This window comes from Geotrypetes seraphini, chromosome 11, assembly GCF_902459505.1.
Source record: "Geotrypetes seraphini chromosome 11, aGeoSer1.1, whole genome shotgun sequence".
NCBI classification, from domain to species: domain Eukaryota; kingdom Metazoa; phylum Chordata; class Amphibia; order Gymnophiona; family Dermophiidae; genus Geotrypetes; species Geotrypetes seraphini.
In genome coordinates, this window is record NC_047094.1 from 36,611,907 (window position 1) to 36,625,617 (window position 13,711).

A 13,711-nucleotide genomic window follows, 5' to 3' on the forward strand; every position below is an offset into this window, starting at 1 on the left:
ATTGAAATACTTTCTATTTAAAGATGCCTTTGAAACTTAAAATTCACCTCAATTAAACTTCTTCTTTCCTATTGATTTAATGGCATTCTCCCCCAACCCTCTTGTATATTGTACGTCAGTTAGTATCTCCTATGTACTTTGTTTATAACTGAATAACTGCTATTTTAGTGGTATAACAAATTTTTTAATAAACTTAGAAATTTTATATTTTGCACCATTCAGGAAAAACCAGATGTAAATTTTCAAAACTTATAAATTTCAAAAACGAAATCTATATATATAAAATCGGAGGTATGTATGTGTGTATGTATGTGTGTGTGTGTGTATGTGCCGCGATCACGCAAAAACGGCTTGACCGATTTGAACGAAACTTGGTATGCAGATCCCTCACAACCTGGGGTGATATGTTCTGGGTGTCTCGTGGCCCACCTGCACACGTGGGCGGAGCTACAAACAGAACATCAGATTTCACCCATTCATGTCAATGGAAAAAATGTAAAAAGCTGCCATTCTCACAGTAATTCAAAAACGGCTTGACCGATTTGAACGATACTTGGTATGCAGATCCCTCACTACCTGGGGTGATAAGTTCTGGGGGTCTCGCGGCCCACCTGCACACGTGGGCGGAGCTACAAACAGAACATCTGATTTCACCCATTCATGTCATTGGAAAAAATGTAAAAAGCTGCCATTCTCACAGTATTTAAAAAACTGCTTGATCGATTTGAACGAAACTTGGTATGCAGATCCCTCACTACCTGGGGTGATATGTTCTGGGGGTCTCGAGGCCCACCTGCACACGTGGGCGGAGCTACAAACAGAAAATCAGATTTCACCCATTCATGTCAATGGAAAAAATGTAAACAGCTGCCATTCTCACAGTAAATCAAAAACAGCTTGACCGATTTGAACGAAACTTGGTATGCAGATCCCTCACTACCTGGGGTGATATGTTCTGGGGGTCTTGCGGCCCACCTGCACACATGGGCGGAGCTACAAACAGAAAATCTTATTTCATCCATTCATGTCAATGGAAAGGATGTAAAAAGCTGCCATTCTCACAGTAATTCCAACTATAAAACACTTTCTATGACACTATAACCACTAGGGACATCGTTTCTATTCTACCACGGACACCATACATATAGAGTTTGTATGTTCTAACTGTGTTTGTAACTGTTTCCTTCATGCACCCCAGTTCATAATGTTATTACATTACATGAGTACTCACATATGCTGAACTAGGCACACAGGTTCCATTCTGAACCGGGAAAAAACTGTATGGCGTTTCTTTTCAACCTGAGTTTCCACATATTGAGTTGTTTAAATCAATACTGAAACTTTTGGATGCCACTTATTCCAACAGATCTTCCTTTTCAGTTTAAGAGATTGCTAATTCCAGTGAGACTTGCATTCATTCACCACTATAAAGTATCTTTATTTGAATCCATTTACAGTGTTATTGCTATAATTAAATACCCGTGCAACGCCGGGGCATCAGCTAGTTGAAAATAAAATCATGTTTCCTGCATTTTCTTGTCCAGTGATTTATTTTTCTGATCTTGTTCCAAGTCTCTAGTTGCACTTTCCTCTGTCTGTTTTCTTAACTCCATTTCCCCAAGCTTCCTTTTCATTTACTGTTTCTTTTTCCTCATTCTTCACTTTTCTACCCTTTATCTGTCTTTGCCCTGATTTTTCACTTTCTTCCATTTTTCTGCCTCATTCAAAGATCTATCTGCTTTTCCATCTCTTCCCTTCTCCTTCATCCAGGTGTACAATCTCCTCCCTCTCTCTTCCCTTCTCTCTATGCACATTCTCATCCATCTCTTCTATTCTCTACCTTTCCTCTCCATACATATGCACCATCTCATCTCCCTCTTCTCTTCCATGCATGTGCACCATTTCATCCCTCCTTTCTTTCCCACCCTTTATTCACTTCTCATTTCGCAAATCTGGCAAATGTGTTGCCAGACCTCCCACTTTCCCGCGATAACTGGTAGCAGTCATTCAGGGAGCGGCTCAGGGACAGGCAGGAGCGCAAAAAGCTTGCTCCTGCACGGTACACTGCTGGGCTGTGAGAACTCAGGCAGCCATTCAGGGAGGGAGGGGCTCAGTGCGAGGCAAGAGCACGGAGAACTCGCTCCTGCCTGATAAACTGCTAGACCACTAGGGATTCAAAAAGCCAAAAAAGGTACGCGGGGGGAGGCGATAGGGAGGTAAAAAAATTGTTAGGGTCAGCTAGGACAGGAGATGGGAGGGATCCCTCCTGACCCAGTCTACCAGGTCATATGACAGGCCAGTGGAGGCCTACAAGTCCGGGAGGGGGGCGGGTGGGCAAAGACCTGAATATAAGACGAGACCCCCATTTTTGGGCCATTTGTTAGACCCAAAAATCTGATCTTATATTTGAGTATATACAGTATTTTCTAAGCAATTCTGAAGGAAAATTTTCAGGAAGAGAAAGCTGCTGCTACTGCCATGAGAAACAGTACATCAGTGTGCCAGGGGAGCTCAAACTCTACAATGCAGACCCAGTTTAACAGAGGATTTGAAAATTCTCCTCTTTTCCTCCATTCTATAAAGTTGGGTACAGATGCAAGATATAGAATAAGGTCAGCTGGCACACAATTTAATTCAATTATCTGTTAACTGGAGTATTGGCTTTAATTGGCCATAATTGGTAGCAATTAGTAGTTATACACACAATTTACCTTAGTTGCTATTCTGTAAGTTGCACGCTCAAATTCCAAAGAGTGGGGGAAGCAGAAGGATGTGGCTATGACAGAGGCATGGGTGGGTCAGGACTGTATCAGCAGTTAGGTGAATAAATGATTGTTATTCTATAACATGCGCACCTAACTGCCTACGTTTGGCCACAAGCATTTACACCAGCCTTTGAGTTGGTCTAACTGCTTGAGAAGTAATCAAGAAGGTGGCCTTGCCACAGTTGGAAGACTTAAGAACATAAGAACTTAAGAATAACCTTACTGGGTCAGACCAATGGTAAACACTAGTGCTGCCCAATTCAGGAAAAAAAAAATTTCGATTCGATTCGATTTTCCTGCCCAATTGGGTGTTTTTTTCAAACATCCTGGTGTGTTTATTTTATAGCCTCTTCACCCCCTTTGCCTTCTCCTAACCACACTGGCGCTGTGGTGTAAATAAAATAAACAAACAAAAAATTCCTCTCTCTGTTAAATCCTAGCTCACGTTTGTGGTCTAACAAAAGCTCTGGCAGGATACATGTTTCAAATCTGACATATTATAATCACAAAACAGAAAATAAAATTATTTTTTCTACCTTTTGTTGTCTGGTCATTGTTCAAATCTTGTTGATTGCAGGCTCTGGTTGTCTTCTGAAAGCTTGCTTGCCAGGGTCTCCTTCTTTCTTCTTTCTCCATGCTAACCATCCATCTGCCATCTCTGTCCTCCCCTTCTGTTTCCCTTCCCTCCCCTGGAGGTCTGGCATCTTTCCTTTTTTTCATCTCCATCTACAGATCCACCTTTTCTCAACTTTCCTTTCATCCAGCATCTCTCCCTTTCTGTAACTTTCATCCCTAAATCCCATGGTCCACCATCTCTCTCCCTCTCCTCTGTTTTTAGATCCCTTATTTCTTCCTCCCAAAGTTCGGCATATGCACATCTCTTTGAATCCCCCCTTCCCTCCCTCCCTCCATGTACTTCTACACCAGGGCCCCCTCCCCTGAATGTCTGCACCTCCCTGAAGGCCTGCGCATTCAATTTACCTAATTTCAGCAGCCTGCCCTGCAGAAGATCGCTGGCTCTAGCGATTTTTGCAAGCTGCCATCAGAGAAGGAGAGGGAACGGAGCAGAGAGAAGACAACTCGGACGACATATGGCAGCTTGCAAAGATCGCTAGAGCCAGCGATCTTCTGCAGGGCAGGCTGCTGAAATTAGGTAAATTGATGCAGGGAAGCCGGACACCAGCGGGGAAGCCACTTCCCAACTGACCCTCCCCACTCGCCCTCTTAAAGCAGGAGTGGCAGGCCAGCAAGAGGCAGCGCTGCCATTCCTGCTTTAGGGGGGAGGGTCAGTCAACGAATCGGGAGGCCAATTTTTTGTCGTGTAAATCAATTCGAATCGTTAATCGGGCAGCCCAATTCTCAGCTTCCCCAGCCCGATTCTAATTTTCCCCAGCCCCCCTGCCTGATTCTCAGCTTCCCCAGCCTCCCTACCCGATTCTCAGCTTCCCCAGCCCCCTGCCTGATTCTCAAACTTATACTGGGAATCGCATGGAGGAGAGGAGAATGTTTTCGCAGCGTGAAGGAGAGAGCCAGCACGACATCCACTCGGCACTCCCAAGTCCTTCTGATGTAACTTCCGGTTTCACAAAACCGGATGTTACTTTAGATGGGGACAACTCCGGCAGGTGGTAGCGGCAAAGGGAAAGCATGAACGCCGTGAATGGGTCTTGAATCGGTGAGTTCGATTTTTTTTGCCAAACCAAATCGATTCGAATCGATTCACCTGAAGTGAATTGGTGAATCGATTCAAATTGTGAATCGGGCAACACTAGTAAACACTAAACCAGTATGGAAGATGTAAAGGTGAGGCCTCAATGGAGACAACCACAGTAACCAATATCCTCACTCTTTGGATTCAATGACAGGATAGCAATGTAGATTTCCAAAATAATTAAAGTCCATAGCCCTGACAAACAAAGTCAGGATAAGGATCTTCTCATTGCCTCCTGATATGATGTAACTTGTCAAAATACTTCTGTATCACTTCATAAATGACTGTTGGTGATTGTGAACTTTTTTTTTGTATTGTAAACCACCTAGTTTTTAGGCGGATAATAAATGTTTTAAATAAAAAAGTTAGACTTCTAGATGAGAACTTACACTAGTATTCTGTAACAGCAATTCCAGCGAAATTCTAACTTAGCACACACCATTCCAACATCTAAATTTCTTGAATTTTCCCTTTTGTGATTATTTATGATCTAAAGAAATAACTGTGTGAATCATAACTTAAATAATACACCTAGCTTCTATTGAACTACAAAAATGGACCAAATTTTGTGGAGAATATAAGAAATGCCTCAGTACAGATCTACAGTGAGACGACACCTTAAGTATTGTGTGCAGCCCTGACAGCCTCATTTCAGAAAGATATAATGGAGCCAGAAAAAAGCCACCAATAATGATACAGGGGATGGTAGAGCTCCCTTATGAAGAAAAGCAAACACAGGGTAGGGCTCTACAGCTTGGAGTCATAAACTCCTGGTGGAATCCTGCAAATGCGAGATAGTAACTCACAAACAGTCAGGTCTAAATCGGCAAAGGAGGAGGAAGTGATCCATTGTGCAGTGGGTCACTTCCTCCTCTACTGCCTGTGTCTGCACTGAATTCTGCACAGCATGTGCTTAATTCTATGCACCTGAGGGGATGAAGAATTCTGCACTTGCAAAATTCTGCCAAGAGTAGCCCAGTATATACAGTGTTTTATGAAATCATGAATGGGATTTGCCCCTTTACATACTTACATACTTCTTAGCACTAATAAATAAGCAGATTTAAAACACATATGAAAACATTTTGTTTTGTCAGCCAAGCCCAAGTTAAGCTATGGGATTTGTTGCGAACATGTGGTCAAGAGTCATAACATAGCCGCTTTTAAAAAAGGTTCAGATAGGACAGGATTGATAATAGAATTGATGAGTTTTGTATGGGGCTCTCTGGTGTGCTTGTATATCCCTTTAGAACTTAGACAAGATATGAGCTATAATCGTGATTAAAGAAGGAAACGGAATGGGACTTGTATACCACTTTTTTTGTGGTTACACATTCAAAGCAGTTTACATATATACAGGTACTTATTTTGTACCTGGAACAATAGAGGATTAGGTGACTTGCCCAGGGTCACAAGAAGCAGCGCTGGGATTCAATCCCACAACCACAGGGTGCCGAGGCAGCAGCTTTACCACTAGGCCATTCTTCACTTTAAATGAATAAAATAAATGAATACAAAGAGGGTACTGGGATCACCACCTTCTTTATATCAGAAGAAACAGCTGGGAATGAGCAGCTGGTACTTTTAAGTGACCCAGACTGGCCACTGCTAGAGACAGGATGCTGGGCTCAATAGGCCACTTGTCTGACCCTAGTCTTATCAAATTCCACACAATATAGGGCATGCAAATAATTCAGTTAATACTTATCAACACAGTAAACTGAATCAAATAGGGGAAAAGCCTCTGGGCACAGTTCAGGAGTCAACGTTCTCACAAACCTTATTTGTGCCTCCTCACCGGCATAAAACCTCCCATTCTGATTGACATTCAAATAATCTTCATCCAATCAATCTTAATTCTTATATTATTGCATATAGAAGCAAAAAACTTCAGGTTTTCTCTTCAGTATTCAACTCATTATTAACGATGCAGGTCTCCATTGCTTAAAACCTAACTTCCCCGTGCCAACGGCAGCCAGCATTTCACTAAAATAAACTGCTTCAGGGCAAACAGGATTTCAGTGTTCCCACACTCACCTTCTAAACAAATATGGCTGGATTTTTGCTTCTATATGCACTAATATAATGATGAAGATTATTTGAACTTCAATCAAAATGGGTGTTGATAAGTATTAATTGAATTATTTGCATGCCCTATATTGTGTGGAATTGTGTTTTGACTTGAGGGGTTCCACCAATTCTAGTTTTGAGTTGATTTTACCACTGGTCTGATACAACATTGCATTTTTTTTGTTATGCTATGAAATGCAATTCAAAAGGGAGCCACAAGATGGCACCAAAGTATAATTAAAAGCATCCTATTAAACCACCGGTATAAATATCAACTTGCTACTATTAAAAATGAATTAAGAATATAGTTAAAACTGGTCCAAAAAAACATGCTACGGCAGGGGTTCTTAACCTTTGTACCATAGACTCCTTTGAGAGTCCAGGTAAACCTGCAGAAAAATGTATTTAAATGTATAAAATAAAACAGCTATAATTTGTGTTACAAAGGAAACCATGTTCAAACACAGTTCAAAATATTTTTAAAAAACAAATATTACATTACATTACATTAGGGATTTCTATTCCGCCATTACCTTGCAGTTCAAGGCGGATTACAAAAGAATTATCCAAGATATATTACAACAAGAACTTACAAAATATATAAATATATATATATATATATATATATATATATATATATATATATATATATATATATATATGTTGGCCGTTATCAATTACACACTTTTGGAGAAAAAGGTACTGCACACAACCAAATGTATTCTGGTTTCACTTTTGTAGGGTATAAAAAATTTTGACAGTGAGATTTCTTGAAGTTAACAAACATGAGGTCTTTGTTGTCTACATTTATCATTGAAAGAAAAGCAAAATTTCATTTAGATGTTAGTGAAAATAAAATTGTAATTTTTTTCCCCATCCACATTTATGGATACCCTGCAATCTAAAGGGTCCATAGATCCCAGGTTAAGAACCCTTGCCCTAAGGCCTGGCTGAGCCATCTTATCTAAGCTTTAAATTAATTTTATATAAATTATGTCACTGAAGGTTATGTACTACCTTCTAGTCATCCATAAAAACTGTAAAAGAAGATGTAATAAAAAATTACCATCTTAGTTATAGTAGGACGCCGATTATACAGATGTCCAATTATCTGGATTGCTTCGGGAATCTCTGTCTATATTCAAGTTCCCCCCTGAAGTCCCCCTGAAACCTATTTGTTTGATAAATTTATGCGATGATTTTACATTATATTACATTGTACTGCATCATATTGTATTTCACTGTATTGTATTCCACTGAATTCTGCTGTATTTTGTGTCTTCGCTGATATGTCTCAGTTCTCTTGCTGTGAACCGCCCGGAACTTCTGGTTGGGCAGTATATAAGAAAATAAATTATTATTATTCCTATCACTCTCCCATTAGTGTTCCTTCTCCACTGCCGCCACCGCTATCAGCCCACCCTCGAACTGGGAGATTTTCCCAGTCAGCACGTCCCCTACAAGAAAAGACAGCGTTCCCCCCTCCCTCCCCAAACAGACAACACTAACCCCCTCCTGGACCCAGAGGAAGGATCCCAGGCCTATCTTGCTTCCCTGGTGGTCTAGTGGTACGTTGGGGCAAGAGCGATTCCCATTCGCCCCTGCCCATGCTCTTTCAGCAATGAAAATAGCTGCTGAGACTTCCAGCGGCAGTCTTGTGAGGATACACCGCAGCCTCATGAGACTGCTAATGGAAGTTTCGGCAGCCATTTTCATCACTGAAAGAGAACTGGGAATTGCTCATGCCCCAATGCGCCGTTAGACCACCAGGGAAACAAGATGGGTCTGGGGTCCTTCCTTCCTCTGGATCCAGGAGGGAGGTTGGTGGTATCTGGGGAGGGAGGAGAAACACTGCCTTTTCTTGTCCGGTGGGGGGGGGAAGACTGACGATATTTTATTGTTATTTTGTCACATTATTTTTATTTGTTTTTAATAATACATGAATGTCCAATCATCCAGATTTTTCATTATCCGGACTGCTCTCTGCCGCGGTTAGTCCAGATAATCGGCATCCTACTGTATTCTGTTCACAAGAGGATTCACACCTATTGCTTAGAGCAGCAGGCTGAGAACCAGAAGAACCCAGTTCAAACCTCACTTCTGCTCCTTGTGATTTTGGGCAACTCACTTAGGGGCTCTTTTACTAAAATGCATCAGATGTTGCCGTTATCATGGTTTACTGCAGAAAAATACTGCACAGTAGCTGCAAATCCAATGCAGCAACTACTGGGGGCATTCCTTGTGTTTAGTTTTATAGGTCTCGTGTTAAAATGCCAGATAAAGTGTACTACTGAGATCAGAGTTAGTGCCTCCTATTTAGAAGGTGGTAAGTGGGCCCATGTTAATTGAAGAACTGCCAAATGCTACCTGCAAAATGTTACAAATTTCTCCACCCATACGGTAGCCCCCCTAAACACAAAAACCATTTAATGTGCAATTCAAATTTCAAGTTTATTATGGTTTGATATACTGCTTTAATGCCAAAGTGGTTTACAATATAAAACAATTTTTAAAACAAACAAAAAATAATTAATAACAGGGAAGAGGACATATACAGTATATATGTGAATTTGAATTGTCACGACATGGCACAAGAAACATGGAAACATGATGGCAGATAAAGGCCAAATGGCCCATCTAGTCTGCCCATCCGCAGTAACCATTATCTCTTTCTCTCTCCGAGAGATCCCACGTGCCTATCCCAGGCCCTCTTGAATTCAGACAGTCTCTGTTTCCATCACCTCTTCTGGGAGACAGTTCCACGAATCTACCACCCTTTCCGTAAAAAAGTATTTCCTCATATTACTCCAGAGCCTATCACTTCTTAACTTCACCCTATGCTCTCTCATTGCAGTTTCCTTTCAAATGAAAGATACTCGATTCATGTACATTTATATTACATAGGTATTTAAAATGTCTCTACCATATCTCCCCTCTCCTGCCTTTCCTCAAAAGTATACTAATTGAGCTACCAGAACTTCCCTAAGTTCCTTCTCCTTCCTAGTACATCCTGGGATGCACCGGGGAGGGGTCTAAGGCCTTGATTAGACTAGGTGCCTAAGGCCCCTCCCAAAGAGGGAGTAGGCATCTCTCCAGCCAGCCTTGCTGTTAGGTACGGGGTGGTAGTCTGGGGGGGTCATGTGTTCATGAGGGGGCCGGCAGGAGGGAGTGGGCATCTTCTGCCAGGTATTGTTTCGAGGTTTGTGGCAGGAGGGCCTGGGCATTCCTCCTGCCGGGGGTTGTTTCGTAGGTTTGGCAGGAGGGAGTGGGCATCCCTCCTGCCGGGGTCCCTCTGTTAAAGGTATGGGGAAGTGCTGGCAGGAGGAAGTGGGCATCCCTCCTGCCAGCCGACTTGCAGTGGGGTTCGAGGGCTCCCTGCTACTGCCGCTCAGCTGATCGCAGCAGGGAGATTCCCTTGCCACAATCCGCTCAGCAGCAACACGATTCTCTAAACGGCACTTGTAAAATGGACAACGGTTAAAGAATCTGGATTAGACATCTGTCTGTTAGGATAGATGCGATTCTGTATAGGATGCCCATGTGCGATTTTCAAAAGCCGCTTAGGTGGCGGCTGAGACCGGGCATCCTATACAGACTCAGGCCCTAAATGTCTACCTCAATTCAGGCCTGAAACCTGATGAATGAAACCCAAAGAAGAAATAAGATGACGAATGTATTTACAGTAAAATTAGAGTCTAGCACTACAATATTCTAGACACAACACATTCAAGGCTTCCAGAGACTTATTTGGGAGGGGGTGGGGGTTAAATCTTATTGGTGTATGATTTTGAAGATTTTTCAAGTGATGTTGTATTATAATTGTTTGATATTCACTGCTCACTTGATGTAAGTTATAAAATGAATAAAGAATTTAACAAAAAAACACATTCAAGGCTTTTTCTTATTTTGCATCCATAGGAAAAATGCTGCATATGCTTGATATGTGGCACGTTATCTAAATAACTGGTCAAATTTTAGCTATAAACGCCTACAATACCCACAGATACAGAAACAAAATACTGTATCTGCACTTGATGTCAGGATTCTAGAGGCCTGGTTTTTTAGCATGCATATGGAAACACAAGCTGCGTCACTTACCTCATTGTAAAAGAAATGGACTGTATGACTGTTAAGCTTCAAGGAAAGAGTTTTCAAGAATGATATATAATAAGCCATAATCTCTTCATCCGAAAAGTCAAATTTGTGGACAATAATAGAATTTACATGATTGTTAGAAAGCAAATAATCTGAAAAAAAAATTATAAAAGAAAAGAACAACATTAATTTATGTGGACTAAAATATATACAATAAAAAGACATCATTTTTCACGTTAAGGGAACTATATCTAAAAAAAAAGATCAGTGTAATAGGGGTAGAGGTAAGGTACACTTTATAGACAGAACAGTCTCAGTTACCCAGTGCAAATGGGACAACCTGTTATCGGCTAAGTGAAAAGGCAGATAATACGAAAAACAATGTTAATTTCTTTTTTTTTTAAATGCAAGGGAAAATAGTATCCCTTCCTTTTGTTCAGACCATAATTGTTTTCTTTCCTGTACATTTTGTAGTTCTCCACCATTTTACCTCATATTTATGGGTTAGTCGGGTCTGACTTGTCTATGTGTGATTTTTATGTATGTTCCCCTTCTTTTAATATTGTACACCGCTTAGAAATATTTTTTAATAAGCGTTTGTATCAATTTTTAAATAAAACCTGAAACCTTCCTTCACTGCAAAAGCAGGGACCCAGGCACAAAAATTACTGCACATACTAGAAAACCATGGTCTCATCTTGAAAACATGGCTTTTTTGCATTGTGTGAAGCCAGAAAACAGGAATAGAACCTGCGCACTTCTTAACGGCAATACAATGATGTCACGGTCAGATTAGTGAAGGTCAGATAATCGAGACTACTGCACTATCTTTCTGTACAACCAAGGCAGGTTTACATATTATATACAGCTCTTTGTGCCTAGTCAGCTCACAGCCTAATTTTTGTACTCTTACCCTTACCATAAAAAAATACCGTATTTTACGTTCTATAAGAGGAGGAAAAGCCAAGTGGTCTGGTGCTGGGAAGACCGAAGCAGCCCACCCACAGCCGAAGGAGCCCGCATGTAGAAGAAGCAGCCCGTCCGCAGCCCACAGCCCGAAGCCGCCCACAGTCAAAGCAGCCTGAAGCTGCCCACAGCTCCCCGGTGCCTTTTTAAAGTTGCGGTGGTCCAGCGCGTTCTCCTGCTGGACGGCTGGCTTTGGTAACAGCGATGGAGCGATGGAGGAACATGACCTTTGCGCTTCCTGCATGGTCTAGCACCGCTCAGTGATTGGCTCATCGAGAACTGACCTCAGCCAATCACTGAGCGGTGCGGGACCAGGCAGGAAGCGCACAGGTCGCACTCCTACGTCGTGCCACTCTGCTATCAAAGCCAGCTGTCCAGCAGGAGAGCGCACTGGACCATCGCAACTTTAAAAAGGTATGGGGGGGAGGGGAGAAGGTGTATTCGCTCCATAAGACACACCCACTTTTCCACCCTTTTTTGGAGGTGGAAAAAGTGCCTCTTATGGAGCGAAAAATACGGTACTCCTTATAATCAGGGGATAATAATAATAATAATAATAACTTTATTCTTGTATACCGCAATACCATGGAAGTTCAATGCGGTTAACAATAGAAGAGACTGTACATTTACAGCGATGATACATATTATAGTGTTGTTACATTTACAGAGATGTTACATAAAATAGCAGTAATAAAAAGTCATATACTGAAGAGGAGGCTATGCATATACAGCGATGTTACATGTTATAGCGGTGATACATTTACAGTGATGTTAGATGTGAGGAAATGATAAGGCAGGGCAATTAGATAACACAGAGATAGAGTAAGAGAGGCCATAGTGGCTTGGGAGGGGGGCGTAGTCAGAGGGCATGGAGGCATATCGAGGTCAGGAGGGTGCAGGGAAGGGGGGGTAGGGGATGGTAGGTGTGTCCCCAAAATGCCTGAAACAATATCAAAACAATAGAAGCATACACTGTTAATGCAACACAACCAGTGTTCTTCTTGGACTGGAAATGCTTTCATAAAATACAGGCAGTCCCCCAGGTTAAGAATGAGTTACGGTTTTGAAGCTGTTCAGAACTTGTAGATTTTAAGATTCTTGCTGCTAACCTTTGCTCCCAGCTGACAAAATTGCTAACCTTTGCTCCCAGTTGACAAAAGGGCCAACTGTCCCTCCCTGTAGTCCCTCTAAGGTACAACATGCACAACCACACAGTTTTTAATGTGGCCATGCGTCATTCCTGAATCTGCTACAGGAGACATGCAGGAGTCTATACCACTGGAAATACTGCTCAGTAAAATCAAATGAAGCCGCAACTGCGTTCTTAAGTACGAGTCATACTTAAGTCGGGTGTCTGTAACTTGGGGACTGCCTATATCCCATGCTTTCTGACACAGCTATAACAGGAGACTTCAGCACAACAGATTTTTATTCCATCAAGCAGATCACTAAAACAACATTTTGCTGTACAAGACAAGCACCACCTTTCCCCTGCCCTCTATATGTAACAGGATTGGAGGTGTAGGGAAAAAATATCAGAGGCCATTTCTTCATGCCACACTATCTGAGGAGGAAGCACAGCACCCATCTGCTGCCTTGTATTGTAGACAAGGTGCCATTTTTAAAACAGATCCTTCAACGCACTATAATAGAATACATCCAAATAAAACCAGGAACTCCGAGTATTCTCCTAAAATGTTAAAAGTTTAATCAAAGATGGGTGGCGGAGAGGGAATAGAAAATTTCTCATTCTATGTTGGTCTGATATAAAGATGGTTGTCTTCATTCTTGTTATACTAAATCAGGGGTGCCCACACTTTTTGGGCTTGCGAGCTACTTTTTAAATGACCAAGTCAAAATGATCTACCAACAATAAAATAAAAAAAACCCACAAAGCACACTGTATGCATAGAAAATGTTAATCATCATTCCTATTCCAGGGTTTTTCAAAGAGGTCAAAGCAGATGACTCTAAGCACTATCACCTCAGTAACAACCATACAAAAATAGACAAATATACCCCCTCTCTTTTTACTAAACCACGATAGCAGTTTTTAGCGCAGAGAGCTGCGCTGAATGCCCAGCGCTGCTCTCGACACTCATAG

At 41.6% G+C, this 13,711-nt stretch overlaps 1 protein-coding gene across 12 annotated transcripts in view; it reads right to left on the reverse strand.

Annotated features, from left to right (window-relative positions):
- The window catches only part of CLEC16A (C-type lectin domain containing 16A), a 377,291-nt gene that overhangs the window by 340,432 nt on the left and 23,148 nt on the right, over positions 1-13,711 (reverse strand). For all 12 annotated transcript variants that reach the window (XM_033914729.1, XM_033914726.1, XM_033914722.1 and 9 more), the window contains one exon: positions 10,645-10,793. In XM_033914729.1, the coding sequence (XP_033770620.1) occupies positions 10,645-10,793 (149 nt within the window). The remainder of the gene's footprint in view (positions 1-10,644; positions 10,794-13,711) is intronic.